Source organism: Diplotaxodon limnothrissa, unplaced genomic scaffold (assembly GCF_057381915.1).
Source record: "Diplotaxodon limnothrissa isolate DT_005_m unplaced genomic scaffold, D_limnothrissa_male_GT1.1 unmapped_scaffold_4, whole genome shotgun sequence".
In the NCBI taxonomy this organism is placed as follows: Eukaryota; Metazoa; Chordata; class Actinopteri; order Cichliformes; family Cichlidae; genus Diplotaxodon; species Diplotaxodon limnothrissa.
The window spans coordinates 133,979-146,609 of NW_028188558.1; the positions used below are offsets into that span (position 1 = coordinate 133,979).

At 41.9% G+C, this 12,631-nt stretch overlaps 1 protein-coding gene across 3 annotated transcripts in view; it reads left to right on the top strand.

Moving 5' to 3' along the window:
- The window catches only part of LOC146606839 (protein NLRC3-like), a 154,224-nt gene that overhangs the window by 116,309 nt on the left and 25,284 nt on the right, over positions 1 to 12,631 (top strand). The window contains exons 8-10 of one of the 3 annotated variants that reach the window (XM_085349222.1): positions 1,410 to 1,583; positions 5,972 to 6,145; positions 12,505 to 12,551. The exons of 1 other annotated variant lie outside the window; for it this stretch is intronic. In XM_085349222.1, the coding sequence (XP_085205348.1) occupies positions 1,410 to 1,583; positions 5,972 to 6,145; positions 12,505 to 12,551 (395 nt within the window). The remainder of the gene's footprint in view (positions 1 to 1,409; positions 1,584 to 5,971; positions 6,146 to 12,504; positions 12,552 to 12,631) is intronic. One more of the 3 variants, XM_085349224.1, reaches the window with a different exon arrangement.

Genomic DNA, 12,631 nt, shown 5'->3' on the forward strand with positions numbered 1-12,631 from the left:
ATTCTGATTCTGATTCACTGATCTCCAGCCCCACCTTATTATCAGTTTCTCTCTCTTTTACATCTGAATTATCTTCACTTCACATTTCAGTCAGTTCAGATTTCATTAGCACGTTCACTTTAGCATAATCCATTTTAATCCAAACACCTTTCTCTTTAAACTCTGTTTGTCAGTCACAGTATATCCAGTGCAATCCTCTTTTTCACTGCGTCACACACATTCAGAGATCAGAGTGTCCTGTGTGTGCTCTCATTCACTCACACTCACTCTCATATGGCTGAAGTCTGTTTGTACACAGGCTAATCTGGGACTCTCCACCATTTGACACTAGAAATAAAGAAGCTTCTTGGATGAGAGGTGAAAGGCGAAACGTCTTCAAAAAACTTAAAGAAGTCCAGATGCCTTTTTTTCTAAGATCTTTAGATGACTGCGAATCTTCACAAACACCTCATCAGTGGGACTCTCAGAGCTACCAGCCCTTTGCTACAATCACAAAGCTCTTCATTGAAATCAATGATATCAAAGCTGGAATTATATGAGTCCAAGTCTTCTGCTGATTCAGCATCACATTCATCTTTGCTCCTTGTTCTGCATCCCCAACATGGACTTCATTCCTTTCCAAGCCAGCCTTGAGTGTCCTTTATTCAGCTCATCCTCTGCTTTACTTTTACACCTGATTTTAGCTGCTTTTCTTCTCTCCCTCATAACAAGACAGCTTCTTCTGCCTGAGAACATGTTGGAGTGATTTACTAATCCAGGGCTGCTTATTGGGGAAAATACTTCCTGTTTCCAAAGTAATCCCCATTTTTCCCAGAATGAAATGTAAGTAGAAATAAATGATCTAAGTGAGAACATGAGCCTTTAAAAAGGCTCTTCTGAGGCTGCTGCCAGTGGTCAAAGCCTCCAACAAAGCTCTGTAAGTACATATGTGATCATAGCTTTAGTTTTTAAATGTTTATTCTAGTTAACACAAATCAGGTGGAACAACTCAAATAAAATATCAAAAATATTAAGTGGTCATCGTTACTCAGTTTGTTCAATACTGAATACATTGGAGCACAAATTGTCCACGTTTCTGAAATATTTCTGGGTGTAACTGTCACCAAAGTGCAATTTAGACCTGGCCTGTGGTTGTTATCTAAGTGATAATCATCAATTCTACTAAAACAAATACAAAATAAAGAAATTTGACACATTCTGTTGATATCAAAAGCACACTGAACAATTCAGTGTTGTTTTACTGCTGTTCTCTCTTCACTTCTTCTCCTCTGATTCTCTCCACATGTTGCTCTGCATCAGTGCTCAGTTTCCTGACAAAACAAGATGAAATATTGCTAAATATAATAGTATCTCATTACGCTTCAACATAAGTGTTTTATTTTTGTAATTGTTTATCTGTTATTTTTCAGACTGAGTCACTGTGACCTTTCAGAGAGAAGCTGTGAAGCTCTGGCCTCAGGTCTCAGCTCTCAGACCTCTAATCTGAGACAGCTGGACCTGAGTAACATTAACCTGAAGGATTCAGGCGTGAAGCTTCTGTCTGAAGGACTGAAGAGTCCACACTGTACACTGGAAACTCTCAGGTGAGATCAAGCATTTTTCTTTCATCAACTGACAGACTTAGCAGATTAATAATAAGGCAGTCCTCTAATAAGAGGAGAAGTGGAGGTGTTTTGAAGGGCAACATACTCTTATGTTAACAAGACAGGAAGTAGTTCCTGGGAACTGCTTCCTTTGTTATTGTCTGAGTAGAAACATGATGGTGAAACAGTGATGAGTTTGCAGAGGTGGATCCACACAACACAACAATGCTGTTGCGAGCTGAAAGCAGACTTCTCACAGATTCTGAGGCTGCAGGTTTCATCACTGTCCAACCAAAATTCACTGAACCAGCAGTAAATGAACGTCCAAAACTACACTTCATGTTTAAAAAACAGATGATCAGGGGGATTTGTGTTTACATCTTTTTTGTGTGATCTGTTCACCTGCTGTTTCAGCTGTTTGGTGGTTGTTGAGATGGTTTTGTGAACTTTTAGCTGAGATCCTGACGTTTCTGTAGATACCACACATGTCTAATTACTTTGTACAGCATGAATGGCCATAACGAGGTTTTTAACAGTAAGAAAAGTTGTAAAACTTCAGAAAATATAGTTAAAAGTCCAAAACCTTCTACGTCTGGTGGCTTGTGGTAAGGAGCAGATCAAACGAGTAAAGAATTACGTTATAATTATAAATGGCTTCAACAGCACATTCAGGTCTGTGAGACTCATTCAGACACTGAGCCGTGGCTCTGTGCTACATGCACATATTTCTGCATCTCTGCCATTCAGACACACTTTATATATAGTTTATTTTATGTAGTATTCAATACTGAACTGTACATTTAGTCTCTTTAAAGGCAGCAAGTTTTATTCAGTGTTTTCATAAAAGCCTTATTTCTATCCATTTACTGCTATTAGGAAGAACACGTGAGGTTTAAGACCTGGACCAGTTTGAAACCTTTTGTCCTCCACAGTGGAAAATGGGTGGAAATAAAAATGGGTCTCACTTTAGCCAGCTCCTAATTTTATCAGTTCTGCTCTCAGCATCTCCTGTATATCTCCTGTATAAATGTTGCACTCAGCTTTGTGGTCTCCAATATCACTGAAATGCAGCCAGATGCTGCTCATTTTGCCTTTTCACTCTTTCCTGACACGCTTGCATTTCAGTACAGCTCCTATTTCTCTGTGTACTGGTCTCTACCACTACCCTTGCTGTCTATGGGACATGTCCTCTTTCACATAATGGTATGATCCCAGTCTGTCTCTTAAAGTGTTTGGCCACATGGTTTGCTCATCAGTAGTGCATTGTGTACTTATTTTAATAGTACTGCAGTATGAGAAGTGCAACATTCAGTGTGCAGAAACAGATCAGGTGCTTTCTAACAGCAGTGTTCCCTTTAACACAGCAGCAGTTCAAATATTTCTGTCAGTCTGAGCTGAAACATGAATCTAATCAAATATCAAATCAAAGTTCTTTGCCTCTGCCAGGACGTTAACATTTGATCTAGTTTTTTACAAAGTTCCCTCAGCGTCCAGAGCCACCAACATACCTTTGATCAACAGCAAGTGAACATTTATAAATGTGTGTTTGCAGAACAGGAAGCAGCAGAACTATTGTTCTGTTATCAGGCAGCAGCACAAACGCTCATCAGCTCATTTACTGTGCAGGACTTTGAGTGTGTGAAGTGTGTGTTTGTGCTGGATTTCCTTTGGAGAATCTCAGTCAGAAACAAGACAAAGAAAAACTCTTTCAACAGTCCAGGTTGAGTTGACAACATGAACTGCATTTATCTTCCTCTGACTGACATGTTCTTCCTCCTCTGCACCGAGCCAGCTGCTAAGACTCACAAGCTCATTGACATTTTCTGATGATAAAGAAACTCTCTTCTTCTGCACAATATGAGCAGCAACAGAGAAGAAGCTTTCACAGGTACAGATGTTGCAGCTGTGGCCAAGTACATGTGCTGCATGTTGGAGCAGCACTCTAATGGACAGGCCTCTGTACTGATGGTGGGCTCTGCTCTGTATCCACCACACTGTTCTCAGCTGAGTCTTCCTCCTGTTCACACTCTGATGAAGCACCAACAGGGCCAACTTCTTCTCTGGTGGCTCGGATGTTGTTGCTTCCACAGGTTTCCCTCCAACAACCCTCTGTTCCTGCAGTGAGTTCAGTAAGATCTGGGTAAACACTTGAGCTCCTTGAATCTGGCTCCAGCAGCAGTTTTCACATATACAATGTTGGCATTTTGCTTGCGTGTCTCCAGGTCTGTTCTGAATGTAGACTTGAATTTGACCACGTAGGCGGGGTCATCATCTGAGCTCTCCATCACCTGAGAGAGATGACAAAACACAGAATCACAGAGCATGAAACCAACGTTTCTCCTCCCAGAAGTTCAGTCACAGACCTGCAACAGAAACAAGAAGATTCAAATGACGCAGAGCTTTCATTTATTATATCCACAAACATGTCCTCTACATATTCATGCTGTATTTACACACACATACAGAGGTTGTTTGTCTCTCACACACCGACAGGACACTGAGAAATACATCATGTTAAATATACCTGCAGGCTTCCAGCTGTGCACTTTGTCCCTGTCAGCTGTGATTGCCATGGCAACCTTGGTGTTGTGCGCGATGCAGGGACGTGTTCAAAGGCAGACGTCTGGCAGCAGCATCATATTTGATGCACTATCTGTACTGAGTGTGCTGACTTTATTTCAAATGTCCCACTGCTGTGCAACATGAATCACATGTTCTGCACGTTTCTGTAACTCCCAGGTAACCATGGTTACACAGCCACGCCCAGTAGTCTCCAGAGAGACCAACAGCTGGTTCATGTTGTAACGCCGTGGCTTTCGTAGTCTCTCCTTTTTCTACAGCTCATGTGTTCTTCTTGTGATGCTGCGTCTTGAGGCTCATACATGCCGTCATTTGTTGATCCTAAGAACGTTCCTCAGACCGACTTCTTCAACAACAGATAACTTTAGTTGTATCAACACTGCCTCCTGGAACAGTTTAAAATGAACATGTCAAAGATCTGCACCTGTCTCCATGTTTCTGTCCCCGCCCCTTTCTCTCTGTCCCGGGTCATGTGAGCGCTGCAGTAGTGTTAGGCCCACCCTCAATGCTCCCATTGGCTGAGACGCATAATGACGCCCATTTCAAGCCAGCACTGATCAACATCCCTCCTGTGACCCATGGCTTTTATATTCAGAGCCAGTGAGCACTTTCACAATAATCATGATTTTAAAAACTGTGATTAAAATAATTGCTGACGTTAATCAGTTAATGAGTTAACGAGATAATAACAGGTTAAGTTGCCCTAATAATTAGACTTTGGTGACAAACTGATGTGATCTCCATGTTTCCTTTGTTGGACTGTGGGCGAGTGTCAGAACTGAATGTACTGAGTAACATGTAGAGTTTAAACATGTGTCAGTTCCAGTTTTAGAGCTCTAAAGTGCAGCTATCATGTTAGGAATATGTTAGGAATAGACAGGAACACTGAGCACACTGAGGTCAAATCTTTATTTTACCACTCGCTGCATTCTTGATGTTCATGAATTCAGCAGCTTCATGATTGTCTGCAGCATTAATCTCATATTTCCATTAAAAGTGTTGAATTTGACTGTTTGATGTTCTTTATGATCTCTGGCACCAGTTCATCTGTAGGCTGAGCTCAGTCCATCCAGTTAGTGAAATGATGTTTAAAGGTCTCCTTGTTCTGTGAGCGTGCACAGATCCTGAAGCAGAAAGCCTGGGTTACAGAGAAATGATCATCACTGTGATGATGCTCATCATCTCTGACTGGGATTTGAGGTTTTGTCAAAGCAGCAAAGAAAGCCTGGCTATGTTGGACTGGGTGTGGAAGCAGCTCCCAGTTTGAGTTCAGGAGACAGACACCCTCTCTACTTTGAAGATCAGCTTCAAACTTTCCTTTTTGATAAAGCTTATAGTTCGAGCTGGATCAGGTGACCCTGAACCATCCCTTAGTTATGCTGCTATAGGCTCAGGCTGTTGGTGGACTTCCCATGATGCTCTGCTCTCTTCTCCCCTCTTTTCACTCCTGATGCTTTTATATGTCACTACTGCATGTCCTTAACTTTTGTCTCTCTGTTTTGTTCTTGTCTCTCTGAGCTCATCTCTTCCCTTTCCCCTCACCCTGCAACCAGTCATGGTAGATGCTCCTCCTGGAGCCTGTTTTCACTGGGAGGATCTTTGTGTCAAAGGGAGTTCTTCTTCCCACCATCACCAAGTGCTGCTCACACTGGTGGCGGTTACCTTACACTGTTAAACAGCTTCAGATGACTGTTGTTGTCTGTTGGGTATTGTCACTTATAAATAAAGTTACAATGGATGGATAGATGTTATTGTGACAAAGAGAAAACAACTGTTGACAGATAGATTGTTGTTTTGTGTGTCTGCAGTCTGTCAGGCTGTCTGATCACAGAGGAAGGCTGTACTTCTCTGGCCTCAGCTCTGAGCTCCAACCCCTCCCATCTGAGAGAGCTGGACCTGAGCTACAATCATCCAGGTTTTTCAGGAATTAAGCTGCTTTCGGCTGGACTGAAGGATCCAGGCTGGAGACTGGACACTCTCAGGTATGGAGAGAAAATCTGATAGAGGAGGAAGAGCTGGAAACATTTCCTGTGTCTTTCCTTCACTTCCTGTTTGTTTCCTGCAGATGACACATGAACAATCACACATGCAGGAATATTTTCAGGGACAGACACACTAGTCTAGCTGGATAGTTCATGGATATTTATGTAGGGGTCTCCAAGGAGTCTGTTTGCAGGAACATTTAGGTCACAGGTGTACCTGATATAGATACCAGTGTACCTAATAAAGTGTCAGCTAACATTTGGAAATGGAAGCTAAAATAATGACAAACTGTACATTCACAGCTGAATTCACAATAAATTTGTTCTCAAGTGCACATTTTTCTGTTATTGTTCTCAAACAACAGAATGAGAATGAAATATTGATTCTAACAGGGCCCATAAACAGCATTAGCTTAGCAGCATTAGCTTATCAGAGTTTCCATCATGGTCACACAAATCCTTAGCAGAGAAAAGTGGCCTACTTAGCAATAGCTGCTCAAGTTGTATAAAGAAAGGGAAAACAGTATTAGCATTAGCTGCTAATGGCAGCTTACTTAGCATAAACTCTTCACATCTTTATAATGCAAGGGGAAAGGAGTCACTCATGGAAGCCTATTTAGCATTAACGTCTCACATCATTATAACACAAGAGAAAAGGGTATTACCATAAGCTACTAATGCTTATTTACCTCAAATTAGCTTTAGCTGCTAATGGTAGCCTACTTAGCATTAACTCCTCACTAATATAATGCTAATTCACATCAAATTAGCATTAGCTGCTCATATTGTTATAAGGAAAGAGAAAACGGTATTAGCATTAGCTACTAATAATTATTCAGCCCTAATTAGAATAAGCCTCTAAAAGCAGCCTACTTAGCATTAACTCCTCACATCGTTGTTACCCAACGGAAAAGAGTATTAGTATTAGCTACTATCATTTTTAATAAGTAAGAGAAAACAGTCTTAGCATTATTGAATAATGCTAATTCACACTGAATTAGAATTAGCTATTTACAAGAGCGTACTTAGAATTAGCCGCTCACATTGTTAAAAAGTAAGGGAAAACAGTATTAGTATTAGCACATAATGCTAATTCACGTCAAAGTAGCATTAGTTAATAATGGCAGCCTACTTAGCAGTAACTGCTCACTAATATAATGCTAATTCACATCAAATTAGCATTAGCTGCTCATATTGTTATAAGGAAAGAGAAAACGGTATTAGCATTAGCTACTAATAATTATTCAGCCCTAATTAGAATAAGCCTCTAAAAGCAGCCTACTTAGCATTAACTCCTCACATCGTTGTTACCCAACGGAAAAGAGTATTAGTATTAGCTACTATCATTTTTAATAAGTAAGAGAAAACAGTCTTAGCATTATTGAATAATGCTAATTCACACTGAATTAGAATTAGCTATTTACAAGAGCGTACTTAGAATTAGCCGCTCACATTGTTAAAAAGTAAGGGAAAACAGTATTAGTATTAGCACATAATGCTAATTCACGTCAAAGTAGCATTAGTTAATAATGGCAGCCTACTTAGCAGTAACTGCTCACTAATATAATGCTAATTCACATCAAATTAGCATTAGCTGCTCACATTGTTAAAAGGGAAGGGAAAAATATATGAGCATTAGCTGCTAATAATTATTCACCTAATTAGAGTTAGCCCCTAATGGCAGCCTAGTTAGCATTAACTCCTGACATCGTTATAATGCAGGGGAAAAGGGTTACCATTATCGGATAATGCTAATTTACATCAAATTAACAATAGTTAATAATGGTAGACTTCGTATCATTAGCTGCTGTCATTCTTACAAAGCAAAGGAAAACAATATGAGCATTAGCTGCTAATGCTTTTTCATCTAAAATTAGCATTAGCCACTAATGGCAGCCTACTTAGCATTAACTCCTCACTAATATAATGCTAATTCACGTCAAATTAGCATTAGCTGCTAGCATCAGCCTACCTAGCACTAGCTGTTCACATTGTTAAAAGGGAAGAAAAAACGATATTAGCATTAGCTACTAATAATTATTCACCCCTAATTAGAATTAGCCGCTAATGGCAGTATACTTAGCATTAACTCCTCACATTGTTATAATGTAAGGGAAAAGAATTAGCATTATCTAATAATGTTGACCTTGGCCCACTGGAAAAGTTCAGAACTAAAGATTTAGGAGTGTTTCTCGATAGCTCTTTCTCGTTTGAGAAACAAATGAACTCTGTTATTAAAACCAGCTGTAAGGTTTATATTGTTGATTGTCATTTATGCTTAGAAATATTTACTCATATATGCTTAGAGTTGTATAATTGATTGCATGATGATAGAGGTTTGATCCTTAGTAGTCTGTAAAGACTCTGTGTGCCTTCCAGAGTGCTCTGGCATGCACACACCACTTGGGGCCATGAGAGAGGTCGTACCCTCTCTTACTGATTTATGGTGTAGGACAGGGGTCTCAAACTCAATTTAGCTGGGGGCCGCTGCAGGCAGAGTCTGGGTGAGGCTGGGCCGCATTAGGTTTTCCACAAGAAAGGCATGGTTAAAAAATTCCAATCTTCTCAAATCTCTTTATTTTTATTTTTTAACACAAAATATGAAAAATAAATAAACAAATTAAGAATTAATAAGAAAATAAATCAATCTGTAATACATAAATAAAACAATAATAAGATATTTTTAGTCAGTGAACTTGTGTGTTTTTTTCAGTCTTCTATATCTGCTGTGTTTAGATTGAAATGTCTGTATTAACAGTTCTATAACCTTCTTCTGAACATGAATGGAACACTGTAGAAAATGAACTGTTCTTCTGAACATGGCTTCTCTTGCCTACTCCTTGCTGCTAGAGACCTGGCAGCGTTTCCTCTCGCATAGCCGAGCCAGATTTGGCCTGAGGGAGGAAGCAGTTGCGACCCTCAGTATGTCTTGAAGATGATCATCCGTAAGTCTGGACCTGTACTTGGACTTATTGAAGTTCAAAGTGGAGAAGAGCTTTTGGCACAAGTATGTGCTACCAAAAAGGCACATGGTCCGCTTGAACATTCGGGAAAGCCGAGGGAAACTAGGGCTCAATCCTCTCAAAAATTGTCCAAGCTTGTCTGCTTTTCCACTCACCTCCCTGAACTTTGCTTTGAGTTCAGAGTTGCACTGCAGCTCAATGAGCTCCATTTGAAGCACAGAAGGGGCATCTTGCACATCAAAGGAGAAGGGGTCCGCAAAAATGTGAAAGGTGGCTCTGTGTGTCTTGAAGTCAGCAAATCTGTGATCAAATTCCTCCTGTAGCCTCAAAATGACATCAACATACTCGTCAGCACTGAATGGTGTGCCTGCATCCACGAGTGCCTTGCATGCTGGGAAATGGCAAAGGTTTGTCTGAGAGAGCTGAGCTTTCCAGAGCGCCAGTTTTGTGGAGAATGCTCTCACATTGTCATAGGCAGCACTGACAAGTTGCCCCTGGCCTTGTAACGTCTTGTTCAGTACATTAAGCTCATGTGTCATATCAACAAGAAAAGCTGAGTCCATGAGCCATTTGGGATCAGTTAGCACAGGAACACTAACTCCATCCTTCTCCATGAAGGCTTCACTTCTGCTCTCAACTCAAAAAGTCTCTTTAATACATTTCCCCTGCTGAGCCAACGTACCTCAGTGAAGTCGAGCACATCCCCATATTCTGACTCCATTTCCTCTAAAAATTATTCTCTTTGGTTGCTTTCTTGGAGAAATCTTGCTGCCTCAGTAGATCTGTTTTAAGACTGGCAACCCGGTTCGCTCTCTCGTCTCCCTGGTATTCTGCATCCAGCTCAGCATGTCTAGTTGTGTAATGACGTTTCAAATTGTATTCCTTGTGCAGCGCAACTTTCTCTGTGCAAATAAGACAGGTCGGGGTGCCCCTGTGCTCAACAAAGAAATATTGCATTTCCCACTTTTCCTGAAATTGTCGGTGCTCATCACCAACCTTTCTCTTCACCGCAGGCTTTGAAAAAGACATGTTTGGGGCTATGTGACATTTATAATTCTACTTGGTGTCACTGTCGCATTGAAGTTTCAATCAAGCGTTTAGCCGACGGACGGGGAACGTCTCAACGCGTAGAGAACGTCATTTCTGCTTCTTTTTCTTGCAACCGTAGCACGGCGATCGGCAGATAAAAAGCCGGTAGCAGTCTCCTTTGTTTTTACGCTCGATGTTCATGTCTTTCATGACGACACGAACACCGTGGCGTTTGCAGATGGTAGAAAGTGCAGGGATAGCGAGCGCAAAAAAGGCGACTGCTCACGGCGCCGGGCTGTTGTTACAGGAGAAAGAAGCGGAAATGACACCGTGACATATAACAAATAACATCAGCTGTTTCTGATGTTAGTTGTTTTGACTGCTTTTACATTATATTGAAATATATGTAATGTTCATGTTTGCTGCAATGCAAACGCAGTGATGCAAATAAAAACATGGAGCCACAAATTACGGTGCAACCCTATAATTAGTCCGGGTTACCGGGGACTGTTGTTGCCGATGAACAGGTGTCGCTATGTGACTGCAGACTAAATTGGGCTGCATTGAGTTCATGACTTTTCTTTTATCCCGCCGCCTACGCATCACTGTGAGAGTTAATATGAGATCTCTCTCTGTGGAAAAATAACTTTAAATCCCACTGACGTGTGTATAAATCTATATACGTATAATGTCCCGCTGGGCAGCAACTTAAAAAAACAACTTTTTTTGAAGTGTTGTGAACGCAGCGCGCTGGGGCGAATGTCGGCGTTTGCCCAATAGAAAGGAGGAAGCCAGCCAGGCACAGAAAGAAAGAAACACTCCAGGGCAACGCTGCTGGAACTTTGACTCATTGAGAAATGTTTCCCTGCTTGCATCAAGCCCGGCTGGTATCCCCTGAGATCCATATCCCACCCTGATTGGTGGGTTAATTCAGCTCCGCCCACAACACTGTAAAGTGTCATACATTATCAAACTAACATTACATTTTCATATTAAGGTGGGGCCAAAAACTATCGTCCTGCGGGCCGCAACTGGCCCGCGGGCCGCGAGTTTGAGACCCCTGGTGTAGGAGGACACCTACTCTGTGTCTGGTTAAGTATAAGAGCCCTTTGTTAGGGGGACCGCTGGACTCTTAGCACCAGCTTTGGGGTCACAGGGTCACATCTGGAACACACACACACACACACGCACACGCACACTCACACACACACACAGACACACACACACACACACACACACACACTATGCACAGACACACACAGACACACACACACACACACACACACTATGCACAGACACAGACACACACACACACACGCACACACACACGCACACGCACACACACACGCACACACACACACACTCACACACAGACACACACACACACACACAGACACACACACACAGACACACACAGACACACACACACAGACACACACACACAGACACACAGACACAGACACACACAGACACACAGACACAGACACACACACACACACAGACACAGACACACACACACAGACACACAGACACACAGACACAGACACACACACACACACAGACACAGACACACACACACAGACACACACACACACACACACACACACACACACACACACACACACACACACACACTATGCACAGACTGGTACTCTTTGTTCATACCTGTGTAAGACGTCATAATGAACTTGTGCATATTCATGTAAGCTCAATAAAGAGCAGTGTTACGAGGGAGCAGACGAGAGCGACTGAGGTCAAGTGAAGGAACGGCGCTGTCACAGTTCTCTCCCTCATCAATTGTCTGGTTCCAGCGGTGGGTCTGTGCTAGACGACCCATCACCAGCTTTTTCCACTGGTTACCAGTACGTGGTAGAATCCACTTCCAGATCTGGTTGTCTTTAAATCTGTGAATGGATTGGCTCCATCTTATCTCTCTTTAACAAAAGAATCCAAGTGGAGCCCTCAGGTCTGCAGATAAGCAGCTTCTGACCAGAACTAGACGTAAAAACAGAGGTGAGCTTTATCGATGGCTGCAGCCAAACTCTGGAACAGTCGCCCTTCACATCAGGTCGTCACCAACACTGGACATTTTTAAAAGCCGGTTGGAAACACATTTGTACTCTGTAGCTTTCAATCCTGACCAGTCTTTATAGTCATTACTGTGTATGTTTCCTATTTTCTCTCTACTCTGTGCAGCACTTTGGCTCAAGCTGTTTTTAAATGTGCTGATAAATAAATGTAGATTTCTTTGAATAAAACAGTGGAGCCGAGCTTTGAGCTCAGTGTGTAACAGTGTGTGTGTGAGAGCCATGTAATGTCCATGTGTGCATGCTGACTGTGCTGCTCTGACCCCCCTCCTCCTTTCAGGGTGGAGCCTGCTGGAGTCCGATGGTTGAGACCAGGTCTGAGGAAGTGTAAGTGTGTTTTTAATGGGATTCATGAAAACAAAGCAGCACACATTCAACCATCTTCATCATGTCAGGAGTCATCATCA